The sequence below is a fragment of the Plectropomus leopardus genome, chromosome 3, assembly GCF_008729295.1.
Source record: "Plectropomus leopardus isolate mb chromosome 3, YSFRI_Pleo_2.0, whole genome shotgun sequence".
Classification (NCBI taxonomy): Eukaryota; Metazoa; Chordata; class Actinopteri; order Perciformes; family Serranidae; genus Plectropomus; species Plectropomus leopardus.
This window is the reverse complement of record NC_056465.1, coordinates 19,858,149-19,872,215: the sequence shown is the minus strand read 5'-3', so window position 1 is coordinate 19,872,215 and position 14,067 is coordinate 19,858,149. Positions and strand designations below refer to the sequence as shown.

General features: G+C 37.9%; 2 protein-coding genes across 3 annotated transcripts; both read left to right on the top strand.

Annotated features, from left to right (window-relative positions):
* The first annotated feature begins 1,286 nt into the window (after window positions 1-1,286).
* On the top strand, window positions 1,287-7,180 carry zranb2 (zinc finger, RAN-binding domain containing 2). The gene is made up of 10 exons (XM_042483996.1): window positions 1,287-1,389; window positions 2,049-2,101; window positions 2,199-2,307; window positions 2,881-2,963; window positions 3,050-3,126; window positions 3,687-3,842; window positions 3,934-4,094; window positions 4,547-4,606; window positions 5,841-5,990; window positions 6,212-7,180. Exons 1-10 carry the CDS (start codon window positions 1,334-1,336, stop codon window positions 6,267-6,269), a joined length of 963 nt encoding a protein of 320 aa, XP_042339930.1. The 5' UTR covers window positions 1,287-1,333; the 3' UTR covers window positions 6,270-7,180.
* Window positions 7,181-9,907: 2,727 nt separating this feature from the next.
* Window positions 9,908-13,525, top strand: ptger3 (prostaglandin E receptor 3 (subtype EP3)). Of its 2 annotated transcripts, none has more exons than XM_042484066.1 (2): window positions 9,908-10,762; window positions 12,788-13,525. In XM_042484066.1, the coding sequence occupies exons 1-2, from the start codon at window positions 9,908-9,910 to the stop codon at window positions 13,112-13,114; spliced, it is 1,182 nt and encodes a 393-aa protein (XP_042340000.1). In that variant the 3' UTR covers window positions 13,115-13,525. The 2 variants fall into 2 exon arrangements, with proteins under 2 accessions (XP_042340000.1, XP_042340001.1); XM_042484067.1 differs by having other exon boundaries at window positions 9,965-10,075.
* Window positions 13,526-14,067: the final 542 nt, after the last annotated feature.

The following is a 14,067-nucleotide window of genomic DNA, read 5'->3' as shown; positions in this document are numbered from 1 at the left end:
ATCATTTTTATCAATTGGTTATAATAGAAAACATTCATAAAATATGTCACTCGGTCAAAGATCATCAGTTATGCTTAATGATAGAAAAGGGGTCCCTTGTTTTGTATCAGGCATGTACAAAATCCCACCTGTGACCCACGGACCAAGTTTAAACGGCCCTCCGCTTGATTTTCAAATTATACTATATATGGCCTGTCACACAATATTGATTGATCAAGTAAGACCACTTTGCACTTCTTGCAAATAGCAAGACTATCATACAGTTTGTAGATATGCATCGACTATATTGGCAGAACAAATGTGTTTTCATGTACAGATAGTAAACAAGCAAATGGAATGGTTACCTATCAGCAGACACTCACATCTGCGAGGTAGCAGACATGGCCACAGCAAAGAAGCAGAAAGACGGCAGGTGAATACACTCTGGCTGAAAGACAAAACATGTTTGTCTTTTTTGTTAGTGTTTTGTTGTTGTTGTTGTTGTTGTTGTTGTTGTTGTTGTTGTTGTTCTTTTTCCAATAACCCATATAATGCTTGAAGCAGCTGGCACCAAGCTATTTTCTCATGATATTATCTGGTCCCCATTCAAGAAAATTTGGACACCCTTGCTCTATATCATCTTTGCATTCTTAAGAACTCACAAATATTGTGATATTTGCCCAGCATGTAACTTACTGCTGTTATCTTTAATTAATTGAGTAAAACTAACAGAACCACGTCAGCCTAATAAGAAGTCTATCATACCACCACATTTGCAGGAAACTATTATCGTGTGGTTATGTTTACTTTATTTGCATGGTACAATGTTGCTCAAGCAAGTTGTCCTTTGTCAATGTTGCATTCACGTGTTTTCTCAAATATCAAACCGTCTTCAAACGAACATATAACAGCGGCAATAATGAAGTTTTTTTTAAAGAAATTAGATATTATTTTATATTTTATTATTAAATTATCATTATAAAAAAATAACTTGGAAAAAAGTACTTTATTTGTAAATGCAAAATGAAGTGTAGGCTAATTGATATGGTCATGTACAGAATTAAAGGCTACATGTAGGCTATTGACACACTACTGCACAAAGCCTTATGGTTTCCACCGTGCACAGAATAGGTCAAAATACGTGTTTCTATGTGTTTCTTCTCTAATTACGGAGAAATTGAAATTACGAGCAGAGAAAGATGCGTTTAGATTGCTGTCGGAAAGCACCTGAAGGCACCATCAGAGGGAGCAGGGGGAGGTGGCGCCAAGCTAACTATCGCTGCATGAACACACACACAGAAACACACAGAAACACACTCTGCTAGCGAGCCAGCCAGTGTTAACAGGCACAAAAATGTCGGGGAAGAGTTTTCGAGTCAGCGACGGGGACTGGATTTGTCCTGATAAAAAGTAAGTGCTCCTCACATCGTCAGTAAATCTCCTTTTCACGCACCCGTGGGTTAAATGTAGCAGCATGCTTAATTTGCTAGTCGTGCTAACGTGCAAACGTCAGTTAGCTTAGGCCTTGTAGCAGGCAATGCTAACGTTGACTAGAGTAGACAAACTTTTAACTTATTTTTCCTCATTATATGTATAATATGTGGAATTAAAACGTCATGTCAATTGTGCGTGAAAGGGTGGGGACGTGTTTTGGATTTAAGTGTCTCAATAGAAGTTGTGAGTGTGCGGAGACTTACAAGATAGCAAGGTAGCTATCGTTAGCTTCTGTGGGTTGGTGATAGTCTCCCACTCACTGCTCTGAGTGTTTACAACCTTGTACAAGCCAAGTTGTCATGAGTGTAGAGTCTAACTTAGGTACTCGGCAATATCATGTTGCACATGAACCGTACTAAAAACGTCTTCAGTGACAGACAAGCCAGCTGCAGTCTTCAGTGCACAGGCCTTTGATTCAGGCTGCTCAACGACCAAGCTAATGGTGTGGTGCATGAAAAATAAATAAACCTACACTACTCATCTTGTTTGAGGCACACTCATCTAATGGCTGAATGATGCAGCAACAAGCTCACGCCTTACCAGGATCTACTGTGTATTTTTTAATGCTTTTGCAGATGTGGAAATGTGAACTTTGCTAGAAGAACCAGTTGTAACAGATGTGGCAGGGGTGAGTCCTTATTGCAAATTCATAGATCTGACAGAAAAAAGCAAATCCTGTCATAGAAGCTGATGTTATAAATAAAAATATTGCTTTGTTTCCACAGAGAAAACCACAGAGGCAAAGATGATGAAAGCTGGAGGAACAGAGATTGGCAAAACTCTGGCAGAGAAGAGTAGAGGCCTTTTCAGTGCAAATGATTGGCAATGCAAAACGTACGTTTTATCTTGAGATTATAAGTGACTGCCAAAATGTTTTTTATTTAGCTAGACATTGTTGCAACGATTCCCCTAATGAGTCAAATCAGGGTTCCTGAAGATCCTTGAAAAGTCCTAAAAAGTCCTAAATTCATTAATCTAAAAATAAGGGCTTTTTTGGAATTCAAAAAAGTCTTGGGAAGGATTGTTATGACTCTTTAGTTTCTGACATTGCTTTGGAAAAGTTTGAAATAATTACATTAACATCATCAAAGAGTCATGTTTTTTTTTTACAATAAATATTTGAAAAGTAAAGTAGAGTTCACTCTAATGTTAAGTGATTGATTACATTACATGCTTTTTTCTCTGGCAATATTGGCTACTGAAAAATTGGTATTAAATTTTAATTCTAGTGGCACCAGAAGAGGCTGATCAATTATTAAATCCCACTTGCCTTAAGTTGTAGGAACCCTGAAAAGGCTTTAGATAGTCATGCATGTTAGTAAGATGAGACAGAAACGTTCCCTTTGTCCCTTTTAAATGTGTCAAGATTTTGCTGATTTTTATCCTCTCCTTCCTGTTCTCACACAGATGCGGCAATGTGAATTGGGCTAGGAGGTCAGAGTGCAACATGTGTAACACACCAAAATATGCCAAGCTCGAAGAGAGAACAGGTATCCCGAAAAAATACTTTGTTGACCAGTTTTTAATTGCTTTTGAAAATAGGTCATCAATTACTTTTTTTCTCTTTGCCTTTCAGGTTATGGTGGAGGTTTCAATGAAAGGGAGAATGTGGAATACATTGAACGGGAGGAGTCCGATGGTGAATATGATGAAGTGAGTTGTATCTGAAAGTGTAATGTTTGATAATTGAAATATTTCAGCTAACAGACTAAGTCACATGTAGGGATGCAGCAATATACCGGTTTTATGGTATGCCATGATATGAAAGTTGACAGTTATCACACCGCGTACATTTGCTGATCTACCATCCTGGGAAAAATATGCAACTGGATGGAGAATGTCACATTTATTTTCATTATTTTCAAAAGGGAGACTATCTACGCATACTTTAATTCAAAAAGTTGTCAAGTTGTAACCATAGTAATTAAATGTGTTTAACGAAACAAGAAGAAAAAAAATCAGTTTTCATTCCTTTATGGGTCATTCTGACTGATTGTATTAATAATTCTGTAACACAGTGATACCATGAACCTGCAGTATTTTCTGAGACCGATATCGTGCCATGTAAATATACCATTGCAGCCTTAGTTACATGTAAGCAAACAGATGTTAAACAGATATAATTTCCATGTGTATTGAAACCGTTTAAATAGATCTGCAGTGTCAGAGGTCATTGTTATTGATAAGGCTTTGTTCTGTTTTTAATTTGCCAGTTTGGTAGGAAAAAGAAAAAGTTTCGTGGAAGGAGCAACAGCACACCCTCCACAAAAGAAAGTGAAAAGAAAGAAGCACCAAAAGCTGAAGATGATGATGAGGAAGAAGATGAAGATGATGAGGAAGATGGAGACCTTTCAAAATACAAACTGGATGTAAGATTGGAGGCTGGAGCTGGAAATTTGTAAGAAAAAAATACTATAATACCAGCCAGTAACAATGTATTGTTAAACACTTCCTCTGCAGGATGATGATGAAGACGATGACGATGGAGATCTGTCAAAGTACGACCTGGACGCCAGTGATGATGATGACAAGCCAACCAAGAAAAAGGGCAGCCGCTCGGGTTCGTCCCGGTCGCGCTCGTCCTCGCGCTCCTCGAGCTCCAGTTCTCGGTCGAGGTCCAGGTAAAAGGGTACAGGTCAAGGGTAACTCCGGGCAAAATGTCAGTATCAGCTCAATCTTCCTTCTGATTTACTTTTCAGCATCAATTACATGTCCTGTTCTGCTGCTTTGTTGTTTTCTGTTTTCTTAACTCCTCCCCCTCTGTGGTAAATTTTGATGTACAAACTGAATTACATGGATATTATCTTAAGATCGAAGGAATGCATTGTTCATACTGTTGTATAATGCACTCTTGCTTGCACTTTTTTACATGTACAGCTTATAGTTGTCTTATAGTTGTTTTCTGGGTTATTTCTCCATATTGCCATGTGCACATTTTGTTAGTCTGAATATTTGATTACAGCCAGGCAAAAATAGATTCACTTTAAATGCAGTTAAATGTGTCTGTGTATTGCCATGTGGCTGTTTTACTTGTTCAGAAAATATTGGAAAGGTTATGTTTTTTGTCTTTCAGGTCCCGCTCTAGAAGTTCATCCAGTTCCAGGTCTGGATCTCGCTCGAGGTCCCACTCCAGGTGAATGAGGTGACATGCACTCTCTCCCTCAGAGAGTGTATGTGTGGGGCTGAAAGCTCCAAAACAGTCCTATTCCTTATCTTGAATTTTAACAAAGACTGGATAGTGATTACTCCACTACAGTCCTCATTCTTAACCTGCAGATAGTCATTTTGGTCTTAAATCATAAGGAAAATCTAAATGCTACCATGACAGGTTTTAAAACATTTGATGTAGGGCTATTTCAAGTTTCATAGAGGCCTTAAGAGTTTAAATGCAACTACCTGAAGTAGGGTTGGGTAGCGTAACCCTATACCACCCGTACGTACCGGACCAAGTCGTGGCACAGTTTTTGTGCCTCGTTTCTGTGCCAGATTTGTGCGCAGCGAGTGTGCGGTCAAGAGAGAGAGCGTGTCTACCCGGTGATAGTGAGGCTGCAGTGACCGGAGCAGAGAGTATGAAGTTCAAAACAACAATGCAGTGTGTGAACAGTTTGTGCCGTCAATGAATAAACGTTACATGTCCTAAAGATTCGAGCCAAGCTCCCGTTTCATTCCTGCTGATTGCAGTTAAGGGGGTTAGTCCCAAAGATGGCAAGCCAAGTTAGCCTTACATTAGAAACTGACCAGGCTCCCTTAAGGTGGACCAGCTGTTCTCACTGTAGTCATTGATTAACAGAAATGTTTGTCCACTGAGTCTCTCCTGAGTTAGGGAGACAGTAATTCATCCCAACTCAAAATGTATGTTGCCATTTTTATTACTCTAGCTGTTGTTAAATATATAATTGTTGTTGTTGGGCTTATTTTTTATTCATTGAGTGAATGTGTAATGGGAATTTATAAATAGTGCTTTGTATTAATTAATATTTATATATCTAAGTGAACTTTGAAATGTTAATAGCTCGTATATAAAATTTCAAGTTCAAATTGACCTTTGAAATTTGAAAAAGCCATAGTATCAGTTCAGGCACCAGTATACGATACCCAACCCTAACCTGAAATAAGTTTTAATGTTACCAAAAGTCTAAATAAACATCTGGGGTTTCCATCAAGCCTTCCTCAGAGTAGTGTTGGCTTTGACCATTTAGTTAATGTCATATTCAAGAAGCTTAACATTTTCTTCATGGGTAAAATGTTCTCAGTACTATTAATCCATAGTTATGTGCACTTACTCAGAGAAGCTTGATAAATACCGAGGCTGATGAGACTCTGTCTTGACCTTACTGACCTCACTGCTTGGTTTATTCCCCCAAAAGATCCAGCTCCAGGTCTGGAAAGGGCTCCTCTCCCCGGAAGAGGTCCCGCTCGCCCTCCTCCTCACCTGAGAGGGGACAGAAGCGCAGTCGCTCCAGGTCCTCATCTGGAGAGAGAAAGCGGAGGCGTTCTAGATCACGTTCGTCCGAAAGGTTTGGGTTTCTGTGGAATACCACACTGGCACTGATTATTATTAGCCATCTGTCGCCTCGCTTATGGGAATTCAGATTAACAGAAATATGTTCACATTCTGCCATGTTGTTTTTTTTATATTTTCTGACCTTGTTCTTGTTTCAAGTATGCATAAGCAAATGTTAACAGCAGAACCGGCGCTGACCTTGTTCTTCTTCCCATGGTGTTTGTGTGATTTCAGGCGCCGCGGCCACTCGTCGGGATCCTCCCATTCTGGCTCCAGTTCAAAAAAGAAATAACTTTTATTGCAGCCTTTAAAACAAGAAAAGGAACCTTAGTAGAAAAGTGCATGTTGTGTTGCAAGGAAAACAACCACATCATTTCAGTATGCTGTCATTTCCATAGAAAAGTCTTATTTCCCTAAAAAAAGAAGAAAAAGACAGCGACAACAGGACTTCTCTCTGCTGTTACCCATCATTACAAGCTCCCTTTTTAAAACCACGTACACCCACCAATCTGTGACAAGTGTCTGTAACTGCAGGTATCCAATAACATAGATGTTTGGTCCCATTAGAAAATCACATATACTGTGAAGAGGCTGTATGCCATTTTAAACCCATTCTGCTGAATATCTCCGTGGCAGTACATTTTATTCTACTCATCTGAGAGGAAATTGGAACTATTATTTTTGTTTGTTTTTTTGTTTCTTTTTCCCCACGAAATATGAGATTGTGTTACTTTATTTTTATAAATACATCCTTCTTTTTTTCTTTTTAAATAATAGCTGAAGTACTCAAGCACCAATTTAAAATAATGGAGACATAGGAATGAATTGTGGCCCCTTTTGTTTTATTTTCTTAATAAATATATATTTTGCTTTGTGTTTTCAAGGTAAGTATTTTACTTTTCGATATTGCTTGTTTTAACTAAATGGCGGTAAATTCAACAGTCTTTGGTTTAGGTGTGTAGTGTTATTTTCTTTACACAATTGCAGCCTGCTTTACTATTCAGAGTTACCTTTCTTAATTTGTCACTTGGAAATTTAATGAATTCAAGAAATAACAGATTTTCTTTGTGTTCCAGATTAGTTCATCCATAATAATAAACACCATACAGTATGTCCCAATTTATGGTCGAATATGGCAATACAGTCTTTTTATTGGTAAAACAACTCAAATGTACACGTGTAAATAAACTCCTGTCAACATTGTTTCTTGTTACTTACCCGTGTTTTTGATTTGGCCAAGGTGAGTCTGAGCGGGACGTCTTCAGTGAGCACTGTTACACGTTTTAACATCAGTTTTAAGAGGGTGACCTTTGAAATTTAATGGGTAACAGACTATTAGTTGCCGTATTAAACAAGTAGTGAGAAATGCAACTGTACTCATTACTCCTCAAGTTAATGTAAATTTTCACATTTGATTACCTTTCTAAAAGTGTTTGAACTGGGAAATAAAGCCAAAAAATATCTGGAAATTGGCTTTGCTCGAAGAGGGCATTCCCACACAGCAAAAAAAGATGCAAAGCAGCAGTCTGAATGTTACACGCTACATATAAACTTTACCAAAAAGAATGAATGGGGATGAAACCCCTTTATCACCATTATATACCAGTAATATACCAGTTATTACAGGAGTAACTGTAATTTAATATTTACAATTTATTTCATAATTTTCTATCATTAATACTTTTTGTACAATTACATTTATTTTGTAACTTGATTACATGTTACTAGTCATCTGTCATCATTTTTTATATTGTGTTTAATTGGTATTACACAAAGTTGCTTATCACACTGGGGATCTTTATCTGAATGATGACAGGATGCAGGCTGGTCAATTTAGGGTCTAGCTCAACCTCTAGATAATTATTTTAGGCCCATATACATCTGTGTAATTATAGAGTAATTCCTGTTGTGAGGGTTACATTTAAAATGTAATAGTTTGCAGATCACTAGTTTTTCAGTTAAAAATGTGACAAGTAATATTTTAAGTAATTCAACATTTTAATGTATCATAATACATTTGACAACTTTTTGATTACTTTTATGACGGAATGTTTTAAAATGGACAGTAAAAATATACTATAATGACCAACATTTAGTAAGTAACTTTAATATACATGGTATTTACATATTTTTTTAGTAACTAACTGATAACAATTACATTTATTTTGTAATCTAGTCACATGTAACTAGTTATTGCCCCACACTGTTAATATTATAATTAATACTCGTCCTTAAAGGCTTAGCAGATATTTTCCTCTATAAAAACAGGTAATAAACAGGGATCTCGATTTACTATCAGACTGACGATGATAATTACTAAGTACTTTACAATTACGGAATTACTCTGTGCTCTGAGTGCTTCACATGGAAATCGACAGAATGAACACAGCAGGTCAGCATGGCAAAATCATACTTAAACACAAGTTTAAAAAAAAGTGAGATGGATATAAAAGGCACCATGTAATCTGGCTAATTAAGGCAAAATCTCGAGTTCTATATCACTATTATAAAGGCCTTAATACTTGAAGAATGGGTACTGGACAATGGGTCCCTCAGTTTTGTGTTGTCATTTTCATTGCGGTCAACAGGTGGCACTTGTTGCCACTCCTGGTATGCTGAGAGCAGATGAAAACATTGCTTTGCTTGAACAAAGTCGGGAAATCATCAAGCCAACAGTTACATAAATTAAAAGTATTGTCCCCTAACAGCTTTTAGTTTCAAGGACATACCATGTTTTTTGTTTTTTTTTTTTCATTCAACCTGGATAAAGTTAATGGTTTTTATGAAAAGGTTTGGACACATTTAATAAGATTGGCACTACTGTATGCCATGTAGAAATATTGTGGCTATATGGAAAAACACGTCTGTGTAGCATGTTGGTACTTAGATGATATTTTTATAACAGGGCAGTTTTTCATGAGTGTAATCTAAACTCATTAATGGCGGAGATATTTTCATGAGGAATGATGCACCTTAATTCCCTTAAATATGAGTTTCCCAATAATCATCTCTCACCGGAGGCAGGCTAATGATTTAATACATCCTACTTTTAATCCTATCGCTAAACTCTACTTTAACCCCCTAAAAACCTGAGCAAATTGGCTTGATTTCTTCCACGTACAGGAAGAAGGCAATTAGCATCGATCAATAATAAATGGCCCAACAATTAGCAAGAAATTGGCAAAATGTTGTAAGAAGGTTAGTAGAAAATAAGCCAATAATTAAAAGTAGATTTTTTAAAATATTATATTTTTATTTATTAATATTTACAAGAATTATATTTGGGGCTTTTTCTTACATTTCCCCTATTTTTTGATACAATACAATAAATATATATTTAAAGGAATATAGTTTTGGGACTTTTTAAAAAAAAAAAAAAAAATCCAATTATCTCTCTATAAAATCAGTTTCTTGTCACCTTTTTCGCCAAGTTGCTCACTGTCTTTTCCCCATGTCTTTCAGGATCTAAGGTGTAAAGATACTCGAGGACAATGTTTCCGTGCTCTCTCCCCCTAAGAGACGCAGAGCAGGTTTGTTTATCCCCCATCTCATCAGATGAGTCCTCCTGTCCTGTCCTCACGAGATGTGATGACAATCTTTGGCATCATGACTCGTGTGGGTCAGAAGCAGCTGCGTCGGCGGTCGTGTTGCACTCACTTAAAGCGCCCTAATCTGTGCTTATACACAGAAATTTTATGAACCGAGATCACAGTAGCGCAGATGTCCTCCATGTTTTCGTCAGTGTATTTCTATCCATGTGCTTCTGCTGTTTGTCTCCTCTGGGAGCTCTCCTAGGTAGTCCCGCCTCCTGCGCGTAAAGGATCCGACGCGCTTTTACGCACGGCATTTAGTTGGGAGCAGTTCGAAGGGCAAGATGTTGCCGGACATACACATGGGATATCTGCTTTGCATAGGCTTATCCTCTCCGAAATGACGCCCAAGGACGGTTGTGATTCTGTAGAGGGCTTGCAAACCACTACTGGAAACATGCTGGACTTCAACGTCTCCAAATCATTGCGTGAAAGCAATGTCACCAAAAACTCCAGCTGTGGATCTGTATCAGTTGGTTTCCCTATAACCATGATGATCACTGGCATGGTGGGCAACTCACTGGCTCTTATTCTGGTGTATATCTCTTACAAAAAGAAGGAAAACAAAAGAAAAAAGTCTTTCTTGCTTTGCATTGGATCGCTTGCGCTAACCGACTTGTTTGGACAGCTTTTGACAAGTCCAATAGTAATTTCAGTTTACAGAGCTGATTTGAAGTGGGAGCGTATCGACTCATCTGGCAAACTGTGCGCTTTTTTCGGTGTGTGCATGACAACTTTTGGCCTGTGCTCTCTCTTCTTGGCCAGCGCTATGGCAATTGAAAGGGCTATGGCGATAACAAACCCCCACTGGTACTCCAATCACATGAAGACGAGTGTGACAAAGCAGACTCTGGCTGTCATATGGTGTCTTGTGTTGCTCTTTGCGCTGCTGCCCATCGCAGGGGTCGGGGAGTACACGCGTCAGTGGCCGGGCACCTGGTGTTTTATTACCACGGGGGACAGGGAAGTCCCGGGGAATATGTTCTTCGCCATCACTTTCGCTGTACTTGGGATTTTCTCTCTGCTTGTGACACTTTCCTGCAATGTAGTGACGATCCGGGGCTTAATTATCCGTTGTAAAACAAAGTCTGGCACGTCTCAGTCTTCGAAGCAGTGGGAACGACTCACCACGGAGACAGTCATTCAGCTGTTAGGGATTATGTGCGTCCTGCTTATATGCTGGTCTCCTCTGCTGGTATGTGTTTATTGGCAACTGCAGCCTATACGTTTCACACAACATATGGCCAGCTTCATCTAAGGATATAATACAAAATACTTCAAATATCTTCTAATTATGCTTAGTATTATTAATAAGACATTGAACCAATATGATCAGTGGTGGTATGTAAATGAGAACATTTACTCAAGAACTGTACTCGTGCAAATTGCATGTACTTGTACTTTACTTGAGTCTTTTCTTTTCATTCCACTTTATACTTTTACTCCACTACATGGCAGAGGGAAATGCACCTTTACTTCAATACATGTATTCTGAAAGCTTGTAAGTTACTTTGAAAATAATTTGTTTTTCAGTTTCATAAAATGAGACAAACCCAACTACCCAATAGTTCAAGCTCAAGTACAGCTGAAATAATTAGTCAATTAATGAGTTAGCCCACTGAGAGTGAAAATTAATTGGCAACTATTTTGATTAACATTTTGGTCATTTTCTTGTTTTTGTCTCATTTTTTGAATATATTTCATTTTTAATTCTGTCTAAATTGGGTGCTTTGGGCAACTTTTGTGTCATTTTCTTTTTTTAATAATTTAGAATTTTGGGGAGGGATTTTTTTTATTAGATTATCTGGATTGAGTATTTTTACTTTTTTCATTTTCGTGATTATACATACTTTCACTTAAGTAACAATTTAAATACAGGACTTTTACTTATAACAGAGCAATTTCACAGTGTGATATTAGTACTTCAGTAAAGGATCCAAATACTTCCTCTACCACTGAATATGATTAAGTGCCATAATTCACAGTTTTTATTGGGGTTTACTGTCAGCTGTCTGTCTCAAACAGCTGCAGGTCTTTGTATCTCTGGAGATGCTTCATCTCCTGCTGGCAGGACAGCGAAAGGAATCAATAGCAGACACTGCACACACACACACACACACACACACACACACAAACAAACAACACTTCCCTGTTCACCTCAATCACTCACTCAATCAGTCACTCTTTAACTGTAATCCTCTTCTCTCTGCCCTGCAAACACAAACACAAAGGAAATAGATAAATGCTGTCATGTATGATTCCTTTGAAATCTGCCGTTTCCAATGAAGGAGCAATCCACTTAGCTGGGTGCTGTTTGAGGGGTCTGCTTTGTGTGTGCTATGATGTCATGCACTGTCAGGCACACATTTAATGCGTTCATCAGGGACATTAATAGAAGCCACAGCACTGTAGTTACACTGACAGCTGAGAGTGAAAGTGTGAGTATTATGTTTGTTGTTCTAGTGGTTTCATACTGTACAGCCAGTGGTGGAAGAAGTACTTATACCACTCTGAAAAAAATACTCTGTCACAAGTTCAAGTCCTGCATTGAAAATTTTATTTAAGTAAAAGTACGTTATTATATATTCAGGAAAGGGTACTACAAGTATTCAACTATTAAAAGTAGAAGTGCCTAATGCAGAAAAATCTGTAAAGCAAAAAAAAAAAAAATGACCAAAACAAAATCATGTAACTTTAATGTTTATCAAAATAGTTGTCAATCAATTTTCTTAGTCAACTGATTGAATAATCAACTGATCATTGCCGTTGTACTTGTATAAACAGTTTGATTATTTAATTTTTAATGAAACATATTTTATTAACTCTTCTTATGTTTTTTTATGCAAAAATCGTAAAGCATTCAAATATATGTGGTGAAGTTAAAAGTACAATATTTCCCTCTGAAATGCAGTGCAGTAAAAGTATAAATTGACATGAAACAAAAATACTCAAGTAAAGTACAAGTACTTCAAATTTGTACTTAAGTACAGTACTTACTTAAATGTGTTTAGTTATATTTCAGCACTGTGTACAGCTCAAATTTGTCTTTTCAGTCATGTCATATTAACTATTATCACAAAATCAAAATCTCCTCTCTCTCAGTCACTCATGCACACATAACATAGACCTTTAAAGGGCTTTTCCATTTCACTGAAGAACATAAATTGTCCTCATTATCTTCTGTTGTTACAAACAGTTTGTGCCTCCCTCCGTCCCTCAGGTGCTGATGCTGAGGATGATCTCTAACCAAGTGTCCTCCCACGAGTGCAATTCAACAGTCGTGGCCTCCAATCACACCTCTAACCGGGATATCCAGCTAGACTGTAACTTTTTCCTGACAGCGATCCGCTTGGCCTCCCTCAATCAGATTCTTGACCCGTGGGTCTATCTGCTCCTCAGGGAGATCCTCCTCCGTAAGTTCTGCATCATGGCTAACGCAGTGTCCAATTGCTCCATAGACGAACATAAGGAGACTCAGACAGCATTGGATGCTCTCAACAAGCAGAACCCAGACAGCAACAACCTTCATAAACCACAATGTAGCTAAGTCTGACAGGAAGTTTTTGTTGTGGCTTTGAGGCCAGGACAGATCGGATGGATGCAAAAATGGATACACTATCTTTTGGGATGTGTAGTGAAAAAAAAATTAGGATGAGCGGCTTCAGTTCCTTGACAGAAGGATATTGTGCATTTTCGCTCTGGGTGCATTTGTTTACCTTAACACACATTCCATTCAAAGTCACCTAACCAGCATGTGGATGCATGACCGTGTCACCTTGTGCATTTGGCTGCAGCGTGGCTGCCAGGAACTCCCTCATTGCTAGTTTGCAGTTTTGATAACAACATCTCCTGGGCCCAAGAACTGCAAATGGGTGACTCTAAATGGACTTATATGGAAGTGATGCTCTTTTTAGTTTATGAACTGAGTCATTGTTTTTAACAACTTGAAGCCATACGCCAGTGAAAGGACAAATGGCTTTTGTAAATGTCTGTAAATTCACAAAGAAACTGAACATTTCCCTATATTAAGTTGTAAACAGCATTTTATCTTACAGGAAATGTAATCACAGTAAGTGTTCAGAAGAAAAATGCAAATCCTAAACTGGAGCCAGTTGTTAATTGTAAGATAATTTATTAGTGTCTGTGGTAATGTGAAGCTAGTTGTTTCTGTGCTGAATGCTAATGATGCTACCTGCTGGGTTGTAAATGTTATAATATAAATGGTGTTCCTTTACGAGCAGCCGGGACTATGAAATGTGAAGCTTTTAGTTTGTTGTCATTTTCCCTCCTGAATATGAATGCACTGGCATATTGTTGCTGTGCAATTATTCTCTCAGCAATTTTCTTTTCAGAAAAGAGTCAAGGTCCCTTATTAACTAAGTGTGTGAGGGAAGGGACTGTAGATTCAACACTATGAGATCATGGATGACAGGGTGGCTTGATACAGTAGTTACAGGGCTGTCAAAGTGTCATCTGATTTAAAGCACTCTTGCTTTGTAA